A 23,054-nucleotide genomic window follows, 5' to 3' on the forward strand; every position below is an offset into this window, starting at 1 on the left:
CCGGAGTCTGAGCTGAAAGAGTTTCTGGTGAACGTGCTTGATTTTGCCTGATTTCGTGCCGAATCCGACCTGGTGGCGCCAATGACGAGCGATGGGAATAAATATTTATTATGATTTCTTCTCGTTTATTTATGTAGGTCATATAGAGGCATCAGTAACTGAGACCGTTTCATAACCAGTTAAAAGTTCCTCACAGAAATTTGAAGAACACTTAAAGAGTAAATTTATTCTGTTATGTTCCACCACTGATTTCAAGCTAAATCTTATCACGGTACAAAAGGTATGCATTAAACCAACGATTTGGATATTTATGGGGCGATGTGTTAACCGGTATTCTCTCCTTCCGCCTCACCTGGTTCTGTCTACAATATGTTGTTTTTGACATTTCACCACATTTGAACGATTGCTGCTCCAGCTGGCTCGACCAAACTTTCTCTGTTACTCCAATCTTTCATTCGGCTGATTAAGGAGATCTGGTTCACGTTTGGAAGATTTTGCTAGAAAAGAATGCGGCAGCAGGAGAATATACGATATGATTCATGATTTTGGATTGCTGTGGTTTCCATAACCGTTTATTCAGTCTCTCACAATTCCTGAGCAAATATTTGGTCTTTTATTCTTTGTCTGTATACATACAAAACTTACACAGTAACTTTTACTGAATTCTGGTGAATTCAAAAAAGGATGTAAAAAAAAACAGTATGATGGTTTAGGAACACAAATAAACAAACAAAAAGTAGCTGTCAGAAGCCTTTACATTATGAAATACAAATCTCACGATTGAAAATCAACAGACCTATACACACCTTAAGTGCCCATTCTTACAGTTCGCTTCGGAGCTTGTGCTTTGGTCCAATGTCACTGGTTTGACTGTGTGAGTGCATAAGTGATGAGATAAATAACACTGGGTGAGGACCTGTCTTTAGGATAATTGGGAATAGTACAAGGACACTTTAAGGCCAGAGTTACACTAAGCAAAAGCACACATGCTTATTTTTTTTTTTTTCCCCCTCATATACAGACTGCTTTATATAAAAAAGTGCATTGTAATGATATACATTGAGTTGTTTAAAAAGTACTATATTCTCTTTCTGTGACGCTGTTATGAAGTCGTAGTGGTGTCATTTCATTGTGGCAAAAGTCTGTATTCGATGGCAGGACCAGAGACGGTAAGAACCTGCGGCCGGATACAGAAGCCCACGGTGACGATGTCTCCCAGTCCTCCTGTGGTTTACCACTTCCCGGGGATAGGCACCCCGCATTCGTACCAGCCCACGAATGGATGGGGCGTGCGTCGACCAATAACTCCGAATGAAACCGGCTCCTGTCTGTAGGCGCGATAAAATCCTGCGAAAAGAAAGAAATGATAATGCTGCTCATAGCCATTTACAGAGATGTATTGAGAGCAAAAAAAAAAAGAGTGCGCATGTCTGGATGACGGTCAAGTTTCAAATATTCCCATCGTGTACTGATATGACCTGAAACAAATAATGGCTAGGAAGCTATGGCATTCATTTAAGAAGTTAACGTATTATGAGGAAACTGATCTGCAGTAATGAAAAGCAGGTGACATTTGGGCAAACGCATGTCCAAACTCTTTAAGGTCCTTTTTTTTTAAAAAAGTATTCATTTAGACAATACAACACATCTGTATTCTGCATAGATACCATCAATGCATCTGGTCCACTAAGGAGCCAGAGAGCCAGACTGCATGGAAAAAAAAACCCAAACATAATAGGTTAGGTCTAAATATCAAGCCCACAAATGTGCAACTTGTTTACCTTGTGCTGAAGGCAGATAATTTGAGAGGTATTCCGGACCGGTCCTTCCGTCCCTGTAGGAGTCCACAAACTGGCAATGGTCTTCTCCCTGGCCAAATGTGTCCCCTATGCTGTAAAAGGGCTCTGTCGGTAGAGAAAGGGAAGCGGGGATCATCATTCAGCTTTTTTTTTTTTTTAGAATTGCACAGGGAAAAGTACTGACCATAACAGGTTTTAAATATAGGTGATGTCATACGTTACCTCTCAGACCATCTCCCATGAAGATCTTGTATCGCAGAGAGTTGCACAAAACCACGCCCACAAACTTCCTGTACCACGTCCGCTTGACGTACTGGCTGCCCTTACAGCTGCTGTGGGCCGAGTTATACTTGAAGGTAAAGGGAATCCAGATTGGTTCTCCACCTGAGGAGCAGAGGAGGAGATGCATCGCGTTGTGGCAAAGAATGTGCGTCCTATGAATAGACACATCATGTACACACTGAGGAGGACGAGACGATAGAGAGAGAGAGAATGAAACCAAAGTTTGTAAAGCTGAACAATGAAGATAATATTTAACAGGATATCAATAACAGTTGTTACTGTTATGGTCAGATATTAAATGGCCAGTCATGTGTTTTAAACATAGAGCTAAATTCTGCATATCTTGTAACCTAGATGATGATTTATAAAACTATTGGTTTACAAAGCGCTGAATGGTTTAGAGCCAAAATATGTTTGATTTGTTAATCCTTTCTAAACCATCTAGACATCTGGGGGATTATTGGTTCACTGTCTCCAGAGGCAAAACTAAACATGTTTAAAACAAACAAACTCCAGAGAAGTTCTTTAAAATCAAGGTTTAAAACTTTTCTGTTTGACAATATCAATTTGGGATCATTTATTAATATCAATTAACCTATTAACCTTCTCTTCTATCTCATTGAACTGTTTTAAAGGTTCTACTTGTGTATTTTAATACCGCCATTCATATCTTGTCTTAATGTCTTTTCTCATGTTGAGCACTTTTTGCCTTTTAAGGTAGATTCAAAGAGGGAAGCAGATGAGGTGATACAGTTAGTTGAGTTTGACTTACCAGGTGGTCTTTCAATGAGAAGAGGATCGTCTGAAAGAGAAGAATGCGATCATTTCACGAGGGAGGAAAAGCACACGGGCAGCACTGCGGGTTTAATGCATTCTCCTGGTACTGAGGATGAAATACCCACAATGCACATAATGCAGAGTAAATCTGCTCGTCTGCTTTTACCGCGAGGATAGCTTGCATTGCAATACAATGAGTGTCACCACAACGTTGCGGTTGGATGCTGCAGCACAGCGGACAATCTAAAGCCAGCTTGAGTGCGGGTTGAACTGCAGTCAATGAGGCATCTCTAAGTGTGGCGTCGACAGGTTACACACCTGATTCGGTGACATAGGTGAGTGTATCGCTGACGGGTCCCAAACCAAACACATTCTTGGCCTGCACTTTGAAGTAGTACCTAAATAAAAAATAAATACAAAAAAAACACGACATGAAGATTTATACATGAGGGAGTTAAAGTGTAATTCTGCCTGTGTTGTTGTGACTGTGTGAAAGTGAGGGAAATGTTAATGACCATAGCAGATGACTGGGCATGCTTCAGTCTGGCTGATTTAAGAGTAGTCTGTCTTTTATTCGTACGAATCCAAAGTGAGCGCAGCACAATAAAATGGCTATTTGGCTTGTGTTGAAGGGAGAAGGAGGGAAAGGCGCTGAGGGGGAAAAAGAGACATCGAGACAAGTGGAGGTTAACAGATAGACGATACAAATGAAAGACAGAAGAAAGGAGGGATATATATATATATATATATATATATATATATATGCTGAAAGAAAATGAATAAATGTTAGGAGGTTGAAAGAGAGGAAGAGTCCTTCAAAGAGACATTCATCACAGAGAGCTCACTTAGTCTCTGGGTGGTGGAGAATAATAAAATCTGATTAAAAACAACCCACAGACAGAGAGTTTGCAAACTTTTCCACTGCAGCTGGCTGGTGTGTTTGTGCAAGTGCGTGCTAATTAATGCAGCATTGTGCGCATATGTGCTCCCTTTCCGCTCGGCAAGGTCGCAGTACAGTAAGTTCATGGTCAGTCAATTCCTAGAAAAAAACCCCCCGTTAACGACGTATACAGCCTGGAGGCCTGGATCCAATCACCATAGCCACGTGACAACAGCCACCAAAATATATATATATATATCGCCAGAGAGAGAGAGAGAGAGAGAAGGCAGCTGCAGAGAGATGATGTAATGAAAGAAGAAATTGGAGAAGGTAAAAAAAGAAAGTAACGTGAGTCATAATATAAAAACAGAGAATGGACCACGAAATTCTACATTGAGCCAAGCTAGCCATTTGAAACGTGCAATACAGAGAGCTCTCAGCTTCATCCAGGGCATCGATCTTTGTTCTTTCAAATGAGCTATATTTAATTAAATGATCATCAATGAGACCTCATCTGGTGCATATTTTCTAATGGATTCTTTTTGGTCAATAAAACACCAAAAACAAAGGTTGCGACATCATCGAAACGCTTCGTATCGTCTGACCAACAAAGAAGAGAATAATTTTATTATGACATTGTGACATTCTCTCACAAAGCTGGAATCATTAAAAAATAAAGTCTAAATAAAGGAAAACTTGTGGATCCAATTTGTCCACATAGTGAATCTACATCCGTGCGTCGAGGCCTAGTGTAGCTCGGCAGGCAGAAGGCGCCTGCAGCGTAAGGAAATACCAACAGTGTCGCATAAGCCGTCCCAGGATCAACGGTAACCACGCCAGACACACTATCAAACGAATACAAACCGGTTGCCAAGGAGGGAATCCCTCTTTGCAGACTCCTGGAAAACTTTACCCATTGAACATAACTCCGTTTGTGTTCAGCAGCAGGTGTTTGCTTTTCTAAGGCCCCGAGGTGAGACACTTATCATAACACCTCAAGCAAATGAGGTGTCTCCACTGGGTGAGAGGATACTTCAATCCCTGATGAACTCACACATCTGAATCTGTTTTTCCACCAGATTCTTGAGTGACATACGGCTTGCAAGTTCTGAGCTTGTAGAAGAAGACAATTCATAACTTGCTTCATACATTAGACTAAAAAAAACTACATTTGCAAAGAAGCGAGAGGATTTTAAAACATGCATCATTTACATGCACAACTTGCAAGCAAAAAGGTGCTTAATGCACAGCTATAAATGAAACAAGAATTCTGGGGGGTTTTGGGTGACAACTCTCCCTTCCTCTCTCATGGGCCCAAGTGCTAAAAGCTGTTTCCATGCATTTATTTTGAAAACCGTAACCCATGTCTCATAAAACAGGGTTCTGGAAACACGCTCTAATAATTGAAACAGACCTAGGTGACTGTATCCGTGTGGAAGTGTCAGATAGTGTGTGCTGTATTCATGTTCAATTGAATTTCCAACATCTCTACATAGTTTTATAACATGTCACATTTTGGGTTTTTTAACCTGCTTCCATGGATTTACTTCACTCTGAGGTTTTTTTTTTTTTACAAAATCTTATACAAGCATTACGGTATCAGTATCCAACTCACACTCTGCTCTGATCAGTGTCAGTCTGGTTCAATATCACAATTGGAAACATTTAAACATGGAATAATACCAGCAGACGTGCATACGTGAAGCCACATACCAGACAGAATGCATGTCCTGTGCACGTTATGTGATGACGGCTTAAGGATGTAAACACTCAGCCACAGCCAAAGCGCCTGCACCCGAGGCAGCAACCTCGTTGTAAACATTGCATGCAGGTCAGGATGAGAGGTCTGTTAACGAAGCATATCTTTGTTTGGGAGTTCAGGTTCCATGACTCCCATGTGGGAGATGATACTGTGAATCAATGAGCATGACAGCGTTGTGTACGTGCTAACGTCACCCGCCCTCTAAGCATTGTAACCATACACGATGATATATAAACACACACACACACCAGGTGGGTTATGTGTTACCTAGAGTTTGGTTTGAGATTCTCCAGAGGCAGGTGGGTCCCGCTGGAGGCTTTAGAGGACCATCTATTGTTGAGGACATCGTCGTAGGAAGCGCTGTGGACCATGTAGCCTGCAGGGAACAATGCAGAATAAACGGGCGGCGCTCATTAGGTGTTGGGGGAAAAAAAAACTGAAAAAGAAATCACTGCTACAGACGATAAGTTAGGAAGACATTGTTTACGTTTGTATCAATTTTAATGTAAAACAAAACAATACCCTGAGGTTCAGCGTTAAAGGAAAACTTTCACATTTTGAGACTTTTATTTATAACCAATGAGAAAGTCGATAGCGCTCTCATGTCTGTAAGGTAAATATGAGGCTAAAGCCAGCAGATGGTATGGTTGGCTTAGCACAAATGGGGAAACAGCTACTCTGGCTCTGTCTAAATGTAACAAACCCACCAGCACCACGAAAGCATGTGCAAACCTTGGCCTCACATGACCTAAGTATGAACATTCATTTTATGCCTTCAACTATTTTGCGAGAGTAAGTGGTCCGCCATATACATTTAACGATAGAAAAACTGTTGCCCTGGCAAGTCATGCTGACTGTCCTCCAGCCTGGCAGTGTGTTTTCTTCTTCTCCGACTAATCCTTAGAATCCGGTACGCAACCTCAAGTCACGCAGCTCTCAATCACTCACTTTAAAGCGATGGATAACAGCTCCGCCGCACGTCAAACTACCAACTGTTTCTATTGGACTCTTGAGTTTGAGTTTCTATTTTTACTGGAGCCAAACCAACACAGCTGGCTGCTGACAGGAGAGGAGGGAAATTCTTGCTACTTTGTTTTTTCTTCTTTTGGTTTTTTATTCATTCACCATTCTACGTTGTTAAACTGAGGTTTCATATGTATGCGTATGTGGACCGTTGCCTCCTCTTCTTTCTCTGCTTTAGGTCTACATGTGTTGAGTGTTTCCGAAAGAGTCGGTCCTTTGAATGCAACACTATTTATACTCGGTGAATAATTAGCTCGTCTCGCCCCAAAACCTTTAAGCGAAAGGTCGTCGATGCATCAGAGTTAATGGAACCAGAAGTTGGGATTAGGTTAAAAAAAAAGAAAGAAAAAGTATGCCAATGTCCCTCGTCTCTTGAGTCCGCTTGCTAATAGTTGTTTCCGTCCACTTGTTTTGAAAGCTGTGACCCATAACTCCTACTGTAAGACACGGTTGTGCAAACACGCCCTAATAACTAAAACAGCACCTTGTGATTGTATCTGCATGTGTGAACTGTGCCTGCAGATCATTTCAGCTGTATTTACAGTGCATATCTTTGCAATACACAATAGATGAATTCACATAAAAGTTAGTATGACTGAAACTGTTTTATCACACATAAAAGCGGAGAAACCGACCGTACATCAGGGTCATGACACTTAAAATTACTTTATGGAATGTAGCATGGTACGTAAGATAAAACTAATGGACAGAGAAAAGTATTTTAAATGGGAGAAAATAGTGATGGCCGCAAATAATTTCCTGACAAATTAAGCGCAAAAATGTCTTAAAGTTACACAGAAAACGTCAAGATAGTGTGTGTGTGTGTGTGTGTGTGTGTGTGTGTGTGTGTGTGTGTGTGTGTGTGTGTGTGTGTGTGTGTGTGTGTGTGTGTGTGTGCGCAGAGAGGAAATACCAGGGAGAGCAGATGGAAAGAAAGTGGGGACGAAAACATCAGTGATGGTTAAGACCAACTATCTGTTTTACACATCTGTGGACGGACCCACAGCATGACCAGGAGCTGGTGTTTTCCTGCCAAACAAAACGTACTGCCTCTGTCGCTGGCCAGGCTGCTACCTTTGATAGTCCACCACGTCTCATACACTATGCTGTTATCTTCAGTCTCTGCTCTGTCCCAGAACCCCCCCCCCCCCCCCCCCCCCCCCCACCCCCCACCCCACACACACACACACACCTTTATTTTTAGGTCAAAGGAATTTTGGTTTTCTCTGAGAAACTAAAGGAGCTTATTAAGAACCCTATTCCCTGTTTTCAATGCAACCTTTTCATGTGCATTCACAGCAGAGAGCTACATAAAAGTTAATAAGTTAATACATTATTGACCACAAAAAAACACCAAGAATGTACTGTGTAATCATTTCTTAGCATAAATGGTTCAACTTTTAAGTATAGGTGAAGGGAAGATCAATATGAGTTTGTCACATCACAGAAAAGTGTGTTGTTTACCACAGCTAACTCACGGTTAAGCCCTATGCTAAGTTGACTGGGATAACAACATTCTGCTGCTCTTCTAGACTTTCAAAATGACCGAATTGATTAAATTCGGATTGTGAAACAAGTAGGGCTGGGCAAGTTAACGCGTTATTATCGCGTTAACGCATTAATTAATTAACGCCGACAATTATTTTATCACGCGTTAACGCAGTTTTTCTTTTTTATTATTGTCTCATGCATGAGATTTTGAAAGGCTTTTAATTTTGAAATGCTACATCAGAATGTCCTGGTTCTCTCTGAGTGACACCTTGAGGTGGTCTGCTATCAACCTGAGGTGAAATGATTTTGTAACTATGCGCCTTTTCCTCTAAAATATAATCTCAAATTAGACAAATTGTCTCATGAATGTGATTTGAAGTTAGCTCATGCATGCGATTTTGAAGGACTTTAATTTTGAAATGCTACATCAGAATGTCCTGGTTCTGTCTGAGTGACACCTTGAGGTGGTCACTCAGAGATCGCAAAAAAAATCATGCGATTAATCGCAATTAAAAATGTTAATCGTTGCCCGGCACTAGAAACAAGTCATTTCATGTGGGTTCCGACGCTCAAAACAATTCCTCCACTGGAGACTATGACGAAAGCACAAGTTTAACTGGAACACGCATGCAGCATGTTCTCATGTGCACCCCATATGACAGGAACACAAAGAGGGCCGGCAAGGAGAAAGACAGGGCCAGACGACTGGTAAAAACTTTATGGATTGTGTGACGGTGCACTGGCCCACATGGAGAAATGTGCTTCAAAACACATCTTAGATTTTACTTTACCTGGACTTTAAGTTAAGGCAAAACATCTCCTACCTGACACCATATCATCCCTCAGTGGGCGACCCCAGTCCAGGATGATGAATGAGTGGCAGCCCTCCATGGCGACCACAGTGAGGTTATGAGGCTTGTTTTTGGGAGGCTGATTCTGATTGGCTGCAAGGCTGTCCTTCTTTATCAGCTCTTCCAGGACGTCAACCTGAAGATACTCCAGAGCCTCCGTCAAGGAGCAAGGAGAAGCCGGGTCCTTCTGGATGTAGTTCACATAGGGAGCTGATGTCAAGAAAAATGAAGTGGAAAGGAGACGTTATTTATTTTAACTATAATTGCCTCATATAGGTCAATTAATAATAAATACCAATATTTATCTTGCAATAGCACACAATTTCAGTCCCATACGGTCAATTTGAAATAGCCTGTTTTGAGGTTTAAAAGTGGGTACCTGGCTCATGTGAATACTATATTTCCTTTGTTTCCTCCACTGTGCCTTTTGTCTTTTTTTGTTTGTTTTCAAAGGACTCTGGAAAGGCCTGCTGGACTTACAGCTGTGAATGCTTCAGTTATCCCACTATTCCTGGTGTGACTGCGATTTAAAGGGAGCCACTGTACAGATGATTGTCCCTCTTTGCACATGCCAAGAGTGTAACACATGTTTGTAGCCTATCTACACAACAACACAGAGTCTGTGAGGCTGTATGGGTTCAGGCTTTCACAAGCGCCAACTGTATGTGTACGCAATTTGTATGGCTTATGTATTACACACTCATACAGTGAAATACACGATCTGTCGTCAAGGTAAGCAGATTTATGTGTCTGTCTATACACAGGGTGCTTGTAAGGCTGCATTTCTGAACAACATCCACATGTCGAGGATCAGTGCAGGCTCATACGCACAGAAGATCCAGATGTTTTGCTCTGTTTGTGTGTCCTTCTGTCCGTCTTATTCTGCATGTTGAAGAGCCAAATCCAAAAACACTGACAAAGACTATGGTCAGTGTGTGAGCTAGTCGTGGATCATATAACACTGGGAAACATTATCAGGACAGTTCACATAGTGTCGATTCTAATATCAGTCCAGGAAGGCATAAATTAGCATTCTATTAAGTCCAAACATCCTGGTACTCATTTTCTAGTCCACTGTGGCTACGTTCAGACATCTGGATCTAACTGTAAAGCAGATTCATGCAACTTCTAAGAATTGGAACTCTTAGTGAGTGAGAGTGATACAAACCATGTCAGTAGACTGGCAGGACGCTGAAGAGAACTTAAACTATATTAAACTAATAAATATGAAAATGGATGGCTCTTCATTGAGCCAATAAATGCTTCTCTCAGTGCTGAGGTCAGCACCCTTAACTTTTTTGATTTCCACTGCTCTTTCTTTTTATTTATTTATTTTTTTTATCTCAGGGAGATTGGCACAAATACATACTCTTGTCGATTGACACTCATTTCAGTCTTTGGGTACCTGTGAATCGCTTCTTCCCACTGAGGTCAAACTCAGATGATGGGCCATGGTTGGATGGTCTGGTGTCTGGCTCTGGAGTCGGGATCTCTGTTGTGGTGGTGGTGGTGGTGGGTGGCAGGGTGGTCTGGACAAAAAGCTCATCTAGCAACAACACATGTGTCAGTGAGCTTTTGATTCAAATAAGTGTACATTATTTACATCCAAATTCTATAGCATGCTGCTGTGTTTCATTAATCCTTTGTAATTGGCACCATGATCTGTGGAATAAGAGTGTCAAATAGATTTAATGAATTGTGGGCAGATGTGTGAGCTCACTTTGAAATAACCCCTTCAAAAATGTATTATTATGTAACGATTTGCTACCCATATTTTCCATATGAGGGGGGCTTCACGACAACGGCCATTTCACAAGTCTCCAAGGCTGACAAATGGGGGAAATCCAATTAGTTTCTTTTGCTTTCATCGCTGTTTTTTCCCCCCTGTGCTGCATCAGTGGGCCTTGACATTACATCATGGTCCACACACATGCAACCAGCTTTGAGCCATGGCAGGGAACTGCTAAGAAAATATTGTAATGCTCAATGTGTCTTCTCTAGCAGAACCCCAAAAAGAAAGCAAATATCAGATGCTGCTCACATGCAAAATGATCATTGAAAGATCCTAACACATGGAGTGAAATTAGAACAATGGCTCTCATCAACCAAACGCTGCAGTTTTCCACTCAGCTGGTGTTCAGCTGAAGCTGAGGTTCATCGATCACATTACAAAGCAACATTAACAACAGCAAATACGTTGCATTCGATCACAAGCCAGGGCATTCTCTTCAGCTTAGTAATGCAGTTCATATGGTCAAGTTCTTGGAATAAATGTGATTAAAAGCAGACCATAATGGAAAAAATATCCAAAACCCCGGCCATGAACCGAGACCAGGCCAAACAAACATACAAGACGAGAAACAAAGTTAAGACCACAGGCGAGGCAAAGAGGACGAGACGGGATGACACAAACAAACAGTGCAGTAAACAGTCAACAAACAATGAGCATGTAGTGTAGTTAAGCCCAGTAGCGGTAAGACGGTCCGAAGCCAAACTCAGCCAATACCTTTCTTAAGAACTAAAGCATCAGGCATGTAGTCCATTTCCATTCCTGAGGATTCCTCTGTCAGAGAAGTAGAACAAGCTGTAGCATCAATCTCACATGACCATGTGTATATTTCTGAGCTAGCATACACACATTGACATGTACACCCAAGCTTCCATATAGACAAACCTGCGAAGCACTACTGTAACTCTGGCTAGATTTCAGTGAACTTAATTGTGTGATGAGTTAAAAAAGTGTTTTGTTATTTTAGACTTCAGCTGTATCAGTTTTGCTGTATAATGAGCTTTTTTTCGGATTACAACAAACAAGAACAGTATCCCAGAAACTACACTGCAGATATGAATCATTATTACTTTGTTTCTTTCTCAAATAGAAAACAGTGCTTGTCGGATCCACACACTAGAAATCGATGTATTGCTTGGCAAGATTTTCTTGCGTGTTTGTCCCAAACCAAATACTTCTACATTTACAAATTATGTTAAGTTCATAATGAAACACAAAAAACAATGGAAGCTCTGTGCCAACATAGTGAGAATTGTTTTGTGTTTTATGTTTTAAATACCTTTTGAGTGTTTTGGTTGTTTGCAAATCCAAAATTCTGATCTTACAGGCTTGATTCAGTTCAATTATTTTCAAATGTTCCACCATGTGTAATGTAATAACTATAATAGCCATGGTTCGTGTGTTGATGCATGTGTTTTTAAGTATATTTCATTCATTGTCTGTGTACAATAACACAAATGACAGCTCATAGTGTGTTTAAACCACCAGTACTCTTGACTGCATTGAGCCACCAGATGTGGAGACTTGGATGTGGTTTCTGTGGTCTCACATCTACACACACACACACACACACACACACACACACACACTGACCAGATCACACAGTTAAGGCACACGGTTGTAAAGTTATAGGACTCTGTGGGCACAGATAGGAAACACTCATGGCCTTGGCCTTGATGGATATGACAAACAATACAACCAAGCAATTTAGTGAAGTCACTATTCTGGCTCTAAAATGATTCACTGAACTTGAATTCAGTTATGTGGAAAATCTATTTACTAAGCTTATGTTACAAGTTGGGGCACGGCAGTATTTTTGTTTCATTCCTTTAGCGTGAATCTCTTTCTAGAATAATCTTTTAAAATGCTGTCTGCAGTGCGTTATAATGACTTTCACGTATGTCTTTCTCAAAGTCTCACCTTCTGGATAACAGTCCAATATTCCATCTGCATCCAGCGCTAGATACCCGTATTCATCTGTTTTGGAGAAGGTTCCAGGTGGACAGGTTGGGAATGGTGGTGCAGTGGTAGACTCGTCTATGATCCAGTCAGTGGTGGTGGGTTCAGGTGTGGTGGTAGGAGCCCTGGTGGTGGTGGTGGTGGTGGTGGTGGTGGTAGGAGCCCTGGTGGTGGTGGTGGTGGTCCTGAGGTGAGGAAGGTCCAAGCCAAGTACAGGTTTCCCTCCAATCATGAGGACCTTGTCTTTGGGATTGACCACAGGCAGGCTTTCTCGGCTGTGGCCAAACAGAGCTATACCTTCCTGGTTTAACAGAGGACTACCCATGTGGTCTGGTGATAGGTGGAGTGGAGGAGCAAAGAGTTGGGTAAACATAAAATGTATTCTTGCAGCTTACATTGTTGTTAACATTAAGCGAATAATGAGAACGATTCAAGCACATTTGTTTTTCATATATTCAAGCTGTATACTGTTTGTTTAAATGTCATGCAAGATTGATAGAAGCTTATCACCAAAAATCGTGCGTCCGTCTTCACCAAGCACCACTCTCTTAGGCCTGCCCTGGGAGTCCTGGAGAACTTGACCATCTTCGTTCATAAGAACCCCCTGTTCCAAGTCTACTACCTAGAGAGAAAAGTTTGCTACATCTATACAGCAATTCATATAGATACAATTTTAATAACTGCCTCATCCTGACTGGGAAATGTAGTGAAGTAATACTCCTATTTACTGATTCTTATAAACAGATTCAGTCAACCATTAGAATGGGAAATATAGATCTGTGACATTTTAAAGACATTAGTTCAACGTTTTGGTTTTGTTAGATCAGTAGATCAGCAGCCAAATAGCTTATCTTAGCATAAAACAGCCTCTGTCTACCAGGGGAGACTACCTTTTGACAGATCCATGCCTGCTATTTCCCCATTTCCAGTCCTTATGCTAAGCTAAGCTAATCATCTACATGCCTAAATCGGCAAAAAAAACTGTGATAAAGTGCATTTCCCAAAATGTTGAACTGTTCCTTAACATGATAAATTACATCAGTATTTCATGCTACTCCAGAAGAAAATACTCAAGAATAATATGCATCACAATGTACGATTCCATCTATTGTTACAATCCCTAAATCATTAAACATAGTTACCCATTTGGTTCCATCAGGTCCTGTGATAAACTTTTGACCAACGGCCTTGCTGGTTCCACGAGAGGAAGAGGAATCTTTATCATTTGTTGCTGTCAGGTTTGGTCGTCCATTTTTACCTAACAATTATACGATTCAAGAAAAGTTATTTTGTTACTAAATAATTAACTCATTACTGTATCATAACATCTTCAAATGATTGATCAGTTTTTGCCCAAGCAAATCCTTGCACCTTTTGAGTAATACAGTAGCAGGCAGTGGCACTGGCAGCAACTTTAAATCACATGCACTTTACCATTTCCATGCGTGGGTTGTCCTCCATTGGTTGGTTTCCCTCTGCCAATGGGAGAGCGATGCCGACTTCCCTGGCCCCTAGATGATGATGAAGATGCTGAGGATGACGATGTAGACTGGGAGTTGCCTCCAATTAGTCCCCCTGTCTTTGTCACAGTAGTACCACTACCAACATCACGATCTGAGGTCAAAACTGGCCGTGGCAAATTTGAGGAAGAAGAGTCAGATGATGACGAGAAGGAATCGGACGTTGAAGAACCCATCCTTGAGTTCTGTGCTGGTTGTGGTCTGATGGGGAGCCGAGATCCACCAAACTGTCGGTTAGCAAGCAGAGGAGGCTGTACCCTCCCGTTCACCCCCACACCAGAACGACGATGAGATTGAGTGCCTTCAGACGGTGACCCAGGTCTTGTCCTGGAAGAAGTTTCTTTTGTATCCACACTGTCATTGTCCTCTACATGTCTGTTAGGGTCAGCTGAAGTTATGGCAACTTTATCATTTTTATCACTGATTTCTTTACGATAATCCTCATTATGATCATGATTATTGTCATTAGAGGTTTCTCTAGGGACTGTTGATGAAGAGGATGAGGTAGTTGGGTTTCTAGCATGACTAGAGGCTGTATTTATATTGGTCAAAGAAGGCTTTACTGAACCTACGCCCACCCCATTCTTTAGTGAATCAGGAGTCCTCAGATCGTCACTAGTTTCCTGTATCGTGGATGCTCCTGCAGCACCTGTGGCCCCTGACACCCTAGTGGGTGTCCCCCTCAAGACAGGTCTACCAGCCCCCATGGAGGATGATGTCCTGGTCAAGGAGGTCCTACCATCCTGCCTGGGTGATGAAGCTCTCGTCCCTGAACCAAACCTGCCAGGGTAACGGCTAGCTAGCCAAGGGAACCTTTCAGCTAATGAGGGGCTAGTTCTGGTACGAGAAACCACAGGCTTTTCGTTACTGCTCTCCTCCCTTGCCTCTTCCTCCCCTCTCTCCTCCTCTGTGGGTTGTGGTTTAGAGCTTGAAGTAGGCTCTTCAGCTTTGATTACTTCTGCGTCTGTGTCTTTGTTATTGCTGTCAGAATTTCCCTCCCTGTGTGTTGTGTCACGCTCAGGTGATGTCCTGTCTGGTAAAGTGGACTGTGATGTTGCTGAGCTATGTGTGTTTGAAGTTGCTTGGTTTGGCGTTCTGCTTGGTAAATTCAACTGTGAGGTAACGGCAGGTTTGTAACCATTCAGCATTCGAGTTGAATTCCCTCTAAAGACATTTCCAGGATGTCTTCGACTGTAACCATATCTAGAGCCCAACCCAGACCCCTTGGTGCGCCCCGCTGAAACCGAACCTCTTCCAACAGATGTAGCCTCTGTCTGCTGTGAATTGGTCTCTTTTACAACTGTAGACGAGGGTTTAGTATGTGTTGTGCTGGGCTTATCGTAAGTGTCTTTGCTCTCTGGGTATGAGGAAGCCACATAGTCCTTTCTACTTGCTGCCGACTCATGAATACGTGAGGCGGAAGTAGAAGACAAGGAGGGATCTAAAGAAGAGGAGGAAACGGGGGAAGATGAAGACTTAGACAAAGAAGAGGAATCAGCTTTGGATCCTGGTTTTTGATGGACCCTGATCTTAATGGGCCTCCTGGGCGGAGGATTGGGACGAGGTTTAATTGGGGAGGGCGTCGAAACTTTGAGGCTGGGGCGCTCAGTAGTCAGAGGCCCTTCATCATATCCCGCGTCATCTTCAAATTCAGGGGAAAGATCATTGTCCGGTTCTTTTGTCTCTGGTACAACCTCCATGGTTGTCGTCTCTTCTACTGGAGATGCCGTTGTGTATATGTTCTCTTCTTCTTCCTCCTCATCTTCTCTATCTTGAGCTCTGCCTCTGGACGACCCTCTGTTCACTGTGTTCCTGGCTGAGCCCCTTACAGAGAAGACGCTGTGAAAGGAGCGTGACTGGGAAAGTGGGCGTACACGCCTGTCGACAGGTGCGACAGGGCGTGGCTGAGGGGGTGTGGTTGGTTCTTCTGTCACCTTTGTTGACTGTAGGTCAGGTTCATCATGGTCGGTATCCTGTTTGGAAGGAGTGTGGATAGTTCTGCGGCTGTCCTTGGTTTTTGAGACAGCGCTGCTGGCTGGCAGTAGACAAAAATTGTCATGAATACAGGATTAATCAAATGTTGAAGCATACAGGCCCACACATACTGTTTATAGTGAAATGGGCTTACATCCTGGCATGACAACACTGAGGACCTTGCTCTGTGGTCCCTGACCCCTCCTGTTGGTGGCTCTAATCTTGAAGATGTACCGATCTCCCGGTGTGAGACCATCTACGGTGGCTGTGCTGGTGCTGCCACGGTGCGTCACACTTTTCATTCCAAACGGCTTCATAGCAGGAGCATAAGACAGGATGTACTCTGTGTGTAGGTAGAGCATACATTGCTGTTGTGAAGAGAAGTAGTGTGACCATTCAGGAAAAAAACTTCAAAAGTGCAAACCCATATCACAATGGGTATGCATCAAGTTGTCGTGTGACCTCAGCTCGCTGTACGTTACCCAGATGTTTAGTATTCAGGATTTTCATTATTGCATGTGCCCTATTATGGCAGAAAATAAATACCAAGGATATATTTATATTCATTGCAAAACTGAATTTATTTATTCTTCCCGGCCTGACCTCTTATCCTCCCATTGGGTTCTTCAGGTGGATCCCATGTTGCTATGACAGCAGTTCCTTTCCCTCTCAGTGGCTTGACCTCAAAGTTCTCTGGAGGCCCAGATGGTGCTAGTAAAGCAAGTGAGGAAAACAAGTGAATGTCAAGACAGTAGTGAGAGGAGGAGCAGCAGGACAGTAACCAGGAGCAGAATAGAGGGAATAGGGTGAGGAAATTGCTGCTTAAAGAATGTAAAAACAATGAGTTTGTGCCAAGAGGCTTTAACTGAGAGAAGTACTGTTGCCATACGTTGTCAGGAACCTTCCTTCGAGATTATGAATGGAACTACAGATTGATATCTGAGCTGCTAGCCAGGCAGTAAATGCTGACATTCCAATGAACCGCAGCTCATGATCTGCTATGGTTTAAAAGCTGCAATCATGACAGAGCTGCAGCCAAAGCTGGACTCAAATATCAAATAGGCATTGAACGCGATGAAGTGTGGTATTGAGGATATAAGTAGACAAGAGCTAACTGACAGAGTTATGCAACATTGCATTTTTTTTCTCTTTTTATATTCTAGGGAAAATGCTGGGCTTTGGCTTTCTATAGCTTTTCCTCTTGACTCACAACAACTTTTCCTAAGCTGACCTACAAAATGATATTCTATAAGCAGTTCTCGGCAGGCAGTGGCTGCATGTCCATACCTGACTCAGGGGTCCTTTGAAAGACAGAGACGCTCCACTTCCCATGATTCTCTCCCTGAGAGATTCTGACAGAGAACTCATACATGCCGTCAGCAGACAGGGTGTCTATCATCATCCTCCTCTGGTTGCTGTCCTTGTACTCCCAGCGTGCTGACTCACCCTTCTCCCTGTACTTAATTGTGTAGGATCTGGATTAAGAAAAGGGATGTTTTACTCCAGTGGAAGGTCAAGTGCTCTCTCTTACTCAGTCAATCTTTTTTCATTAATTCACTTTCTTTCACACACACTTCAACAGATTCCCACCTGATCACCCCAGGTTCGACCTTTCCCATCTCAACAGCAGGATCAACCCAGGAGATGAGGACTGACTGAGCAGACATTACCCTGACACTGATGTCCTTGGCCTCGTACTCCGGAGGCTCTGGACAACAGACATAGACACACACACACACACAAAGACGTAAAGACAAAAATGTCTAGCTCCAAACCAGTATTGAAATCACCCCTAAGGTCATTCAATTTGGTTATTGGATGGCCTGTGGTTCTCACATTTATGTCAACGTGACAAACAAAAATCATGCACCTACATGGATATTGATGAGGTGTTTTGAGATATTTATAATGCAAATAACACAGATGACTGTGTAAAGGAATGCAGTGATTCTCTGTAAACCTGCAGGTACCTGGTGTGGTTGTTTTGGTTGCGACTGCTCTGTTGGCGGCTGCGCTCCGGCCCGGGGCTTTCTGTGCCTGCAGTGACACCACATGAACGGACTCAGATGCTATGAATAGAAAGGGATACCAGGCATGGCCAGGGTTTACACTATGGACACTAAAGAGTTATACATTTAGCTAATTTTACTTGAACTGAAAGGTTTGCCCTTCAATCTGGTGGTTGAGGGTGTAGAATGTGAGTCCTCTTACTTAGTTTTGGTGTGTTTCGGTTTCTCTGGTCAGATTGAGGCTTGGTGTGGTGTTGGCGTCTCCTTTCCAGCGGGGGAGCTCCTGGCAAAGCTCTCTCAGGCTGCCTGGGACCTGAGGAGGACTGAGGGGCCCTCCTGTGTGTCCTGGTATTAGACACTCCCAATGGGTGGGCTGTTCTGTTCACCCTGGTGGCCCGCTGTACTGAAAGCTGATTTCTGGCAGCAGTTTGCGGAGACCTGGCTTGACCTGTTGGTGGATGATAATGGAGGGCAAAAGTCAGAGGGCACCAGAGTTCATGTTACCTTTTATGACCCTGGAGTTCAATCATAGTCTGTGTTCTGTGCTGGATTTGTCTTTGGGGTTTTGTTGAAACTAACTGCCATGGAAAAAAAAATCATTGAATATAATTGCTCCACTCAAGACACATCCGCAAAGTGATAAACACATAATTACATGTCACTTTCATCCAACAGTGTCAGTTTACATGCTTAGTTGTCACACAACAGACATGCCGCAGAACTGCACCATGTCCCCTGTTATCTGCTCCAACTTGCCCTGGTTCCTGCTTAAATTCCACCCTATTAGTGACTCCACCTTGGATAACGACTCGGACATTGATTCAGACAGCCAGACAATCCCCCTCATCTGGCTGCAGTGTTGAGCGATAGCATTGGCATAAAACAATAAAAACTCTTCTTTCTTTCCTCTCCTCCCTTCTTCCCTCCTTCCCTCATTCATCTGTTTCTCATAATCACTGTCAGATGAGAAGGATCTGCCAAGTTTCCCATCAGAATAGCCGCATGCACATCCTCGGTAAGTACTGCTTGGTCAGCTCATGTAAGAAAGTGGATTTGACAAAATTCAAAGTGGTTATAAGGACCAAAAAAAAAAAAATGCTTTGATGTGGTTTCCCTTTGTCAGACAGAAAGAAAGAGCACAAACAGGTAGGGTGGGCCAACTGAAACGTTTTCCAACAGAGGCCACCACACCCAAAAGGTTTTCTTCAGCTATGGCTTAAAAACGGGAGAGGTGGAGTTTTAGTGTTGGTGGACTTCCACCACGACACCGTGTATGTGGGGGATACAAACATGACACAAAGAGGACGTGAAGATGTGGATTTGACGTGAGTTAATTGAATTTACCATCATATTGGGAGCCAGTTAAACTTCAACTTCATCTTTATCAGGATCAAGCCATTCTTCTTGCCAGTTTTATTTAATTTACTACAAATCACATAGCCTACTTACTGTTGACAGTTGCTTTAGTGTTTTGCTTGCATGCTTGCTTTTAAATCTTAATTTCTTAAAATTCAATTGTGTATTTCCAGTTATTTTTTCCAATCGTTTTAAAATTACCTGGAAATAAATTTAGAAACTCAAGATTCAGGAACTTGAAACTTGCAAACTTTGTGTGTCTTATACAGTAGTATCAGTCAAAAACATTTTTGACTGATACTGAGGCAACACTGTAAAAGCAATACAATGGGCCAATCCTCTATCTCAAATCCACTGTGCCTGTTTGACCGTCTCTCCTTGTATCTGACTTAAATAAGAAGACATTTGGTTTTAATCAGCCTAAATCTCCTTTTCCTTATTTTCTTCTTCCTCTTTTTCTCTCTCTTTAAAGCTGTCACAGTACATAGTTTGGCCCCGGTGACCATGCCGCAGACCACTAAACCATTGACTCCACAGTGCTCACACTTGCCAAGTCCTCTCTTTCTTTTCCTGGAAGCTCGATGGTCGGAGGTGCTGTGAGGCTGGCCTCCAGACAGACAGACAGACAGACAGACAGACATACCACTGCTGCGGCGGAGACCCACCTCAGTGTGTTCAGGCGGATGCTAAAGAATGTGTGCGCTTACAGCTGGAGAAAGCAAGGTTTTTAATCCACCATCTTTGACATTTCACCAGCTTCAAAAGCAAATGTAAACTTTGCAAACATAAATTAGCGGGATTGGTTACATTGCTCAGTTTAGCCACAGTTTAATTCATACAAACAACTTGCAGCGGCCGAGCGTCATTGGAGGCAGGAATAAGTCTCATCTGACTAAGACAGTTAGCTAGCTGACTGGCAAACCAATGGCAAGTTGTTCACTGACTATATATATATTTGCTAATCTGACGATAAACGTCAACAGGGATTAACATTAGCCGGTAGCTTGCTAGATAACTTAAGCTAATGTGCTAATGTGCTAGTTAAGGCTTCATAACACGCTATCTTCTTTTGCCCTTTCCTTTTCACTGGGCGTTATTTTAGGATTACTTTGTCAGAAACACAGTGGGTCTCTGGCTCCATTCACTGAGGTTAAACTCAACAAATGTGATTAGCTGTGTCTCCAGAAACTGGAGCTGTGTCTCTCTGCCACAAACAAACACAACTGAAAATCGAGAGTGGCACGGTGATTCAGCGGTTACCACTGTCGCCTCAGAGCAAGAAGGTCCTGGGTTCAATTGCTGGTCCTGATGCTTTCAGTCTGGAATCTGATGGGGTTTTTTTCCATGGTCCCCACCGCCGCCCAAAAACTTGCCAAATCAAGTGGTTTGGAGAGACTTAATTGTCCATGTGCAAGACTTAATTGTCCATGTGGAACGGTACGAACACGAGTGTTTATTTGTGTCATCCTGTGATAGACTAGTAAGTGTTTACATGACATATGCTTAAATGTCCAAATGACCATGTCCATTATACCTCACAGAAATAAACAGATAATGAATAAACAGCTGACGTAATAATGTGTTGACTAAAAGTCTAGTATGAAGCCTAGGTTCAGCTTAGCTTCATTTAGTGTGTTTCACTCCAATGAGTATATAAGTAAATATAAGAGCAGTAAATAATTATCGATGATTTTTTCATTTAGTCTGTAAATTAAAAAGTTCAACAAGTCAAAACGCAAAGCTATTCAATTTAAAATGATATAAAACGGAAAAAATCAAAACAATTTCCACGGTTTCTATTGCTTGATTAATCAAATGAATTGACTTTGCACATGTGCGCAACAATATGTCAACACTGTACACTTCACTACATGGATAATCAGGATACAAGCAATTTTGTCTGCTAATAATTCCTCTGCATTTTACAGTCTGTTGAAAGCAGTGACCATGAATATGTTATAATTAAAATGACCTTCAATACTAACGGCAAAGAAAATCTTAAAAGTAAAATTTTTATCGCCGGCGAGAAAAACGGACTTAGCTCATCAGATGGGAACTCATGAGCCATTGGCAAGGGAGGGAATAGGACTTCTGCGGTTGCTTTTATATTCATGATGACAGTAGATCATTTCAACAAACCACTTTTAATGGATTCAACTACATCATTTAAAATGCACGGCTGTTAACTGGGACAAACCACTCCTATGTAACGTTGGTAAAGAGGCCTTGAGATCAAGTTTACCTGCTGATGAGTTCCTGACAGGTGCACCGCCCAACACAGCGAAGCCGTCCAGGTTAACCCATTCAGGGTCTAAAAAAATAACACAAAAAAACTGTTAAATGATGTCGTCAATAGAAACTTGGTAAGCAAGCCGTACATTATACAAATTTAAAAAGAAGCTCAGATTTAAAGAATAATTTCAAACTGATGAAGACGTATTCAAGTGAACATTTTATTTTTATTTTCTGTGGTCAACTTTAAATGTTTGTGATTCGTTTTTTTCCCCCTCTTATCAGTGAGAAAACTTTCCCCCATCTCGCCCCATGTTGTTCCCGGTAAGTCATGTCTCCATTTTGTTGTTTTACTGTAACAGCGGATGGCCGGTCACATTAATGATATGGAGGCAAAACAGCATTTTGTTATTTATGACTACTGACGCTGCTCTCATGCTGCTGAGGGAACAACAGTCGATCTGCAAGGAACTTCTGGAAAGGCAACACTGAGACGCGGCTGCTCGGTCGCAAGAGAGGCAAACTGCACCAGACATGGAGAGACCACACGGCCGCCACACACACACACACACACACACACACACACACACACACACACACATAAACACAAAAGTATCTATGCTCATTTGAATGCACTGACACACGTACAAGACAATGCATGAGTCAACACTTCCACCCTATCCTCTACCACAATCACCACCAAACATACTCGTGTCGAACACACAGCGAGTGACCACAACAGAGGGGATCGGGTTAAAGGAGCTGCGCTGGGTTTGGACGTGGAAAAGAAGGGTTGGCTGCAGACTGCTCTGAGCTGCTGATGAAGTATGGCTTAAAGATGCCAAGGACAGAGGAAAATGGAATAATGACAACTGCAGGCTAGACTGTGTCAACGCTGCAAACTGTATAGAAACACGAGACGTGACTTGTGTTTTACGAGGCAGGATAAGGAATAAAGGAGCTGTTAAGACCTAAAAATAGTGTCCTTCTTAAGCTTAAAATAACCGCTGTCTGCAGAGCCGGAGTGATGATCACCGGTCACACACACACACACACACACACACACACACACACACCACCACCCCCAAGTGCTCTTTCTTTCTGTCTGGCAAATTTGGATGACAACACATCCAATGATGATGTAATCCTGTAATAAAAATCAATAGTACATGCACATGCGTGCGTGTGCGTACTCTCTACCTCCCGGCATCTCTGCTTTGTACACAGCTTTGCTCATCCCCCTCCGTAGTCTTGGCACTTGTCTTGAGAAAGTGCAGAACTCAGGGATCTGAACAATTACTCCATAGTTTAAGCCAAACCTCGTTTTCTTGCTCTCCATGCTTTTGTTTT

General features: G+C 42.4%; 1 protein-coding gene across 1 annotated transcript in view; it reads right to left on the bottom strand.

Moving 5' to 3' along the window:
* Positions 1-554: 554 nt before the first annotated feature.
* fndc1 (fibronectin type III domain containing 1) overlaps positions 555-23,054 on the bottom strand; it is a 28,663-nt gene continuing 6,163 nt past the window's right edge. Inside the window, exons 3-22 of the mRNA XM_068724703.1 lie at positions 21,715-21,783; positions 18,319-18,564; positions 18,078-18,176; positions 17,698-17,815; positions 17,395-17,582; positions 16,711-16,818; positions 16,262-16,450; positions 14,048-16,168; positions 13,756-13,871; positions 13,124-13,235; positions 12,575-12,943; positions 11,372-11,428; positions 10,271-10,411; positions 8,839-9,075; positions 5,768-5,876; positions 3,177-3,256; positions 2,854-2,883; positions 2,022-2,183; positions 1,782-1,904; positions 555-1,347 (exon numbers count right to left, since the gene is read on the bottom strand). Of these exons, the coding sequence (XP_068580804.1) occupies positions 1,232-1,347; positions 1,782-1,904; positions 2,022-2,183; positions 2,854-2,883; positions 3,177-3,256; positions 5,768-5,876; positions 8,839-9,075; positions 10,271-10,411; positions 11,372-11,428; positions 12,575-12,943; positions 13,124-13,235; positions 13,756-13,871; positions 14,048-16,168; positions 16,262-16,450; positions 16,711-16,818; positions 17,395-17,582; positions 17,698-17,815; positions 18,078-18,176; positions 18,319-18,564; positions 21,715-21,783 (4,790 nt within the window). The 3' untranslated portion in view covers positions 555-1,231. The remainder of the gene's footprint in view (positions 1,348-1,781; positions 1,905-2,021; positions 2,184-2,853; positions 2,884-3,176; positions 3,257-5,767; positions 5,877-8,838; positions 9,076-10,270; positions 10,412-11,371; positions 11,429-12,574; positions 12,944-13,123; positions 13,236-13,755; positions 13,872-14,047; positions 16,169-16,261; positions 16,451-16,710; positions 16,819-17,394; positions 17,583-17,697; positions 17,816-18,077; positions 18,177-18,318; positions 18,565-21,714; positions 21,784-23,054) is intronic.

Source organism: Cebidichthys violaceus, unplaced genomic scaffold (genome assembly GCF_023349555.1).
Source record: "Cebidichthys violaceus isolate CVI_PGR_0920_01 unplaced genomic scaffold, fCebVio1.0.p SCAF_31, whole genome shotgun sequence".
Classification (NCBI taxonomy): Eukaryota; Metazoa; Chordata; class Actinopteri; order Perciformes; family Stichaeidae; genus Cebidichthys; species Cebidichthys violaceus.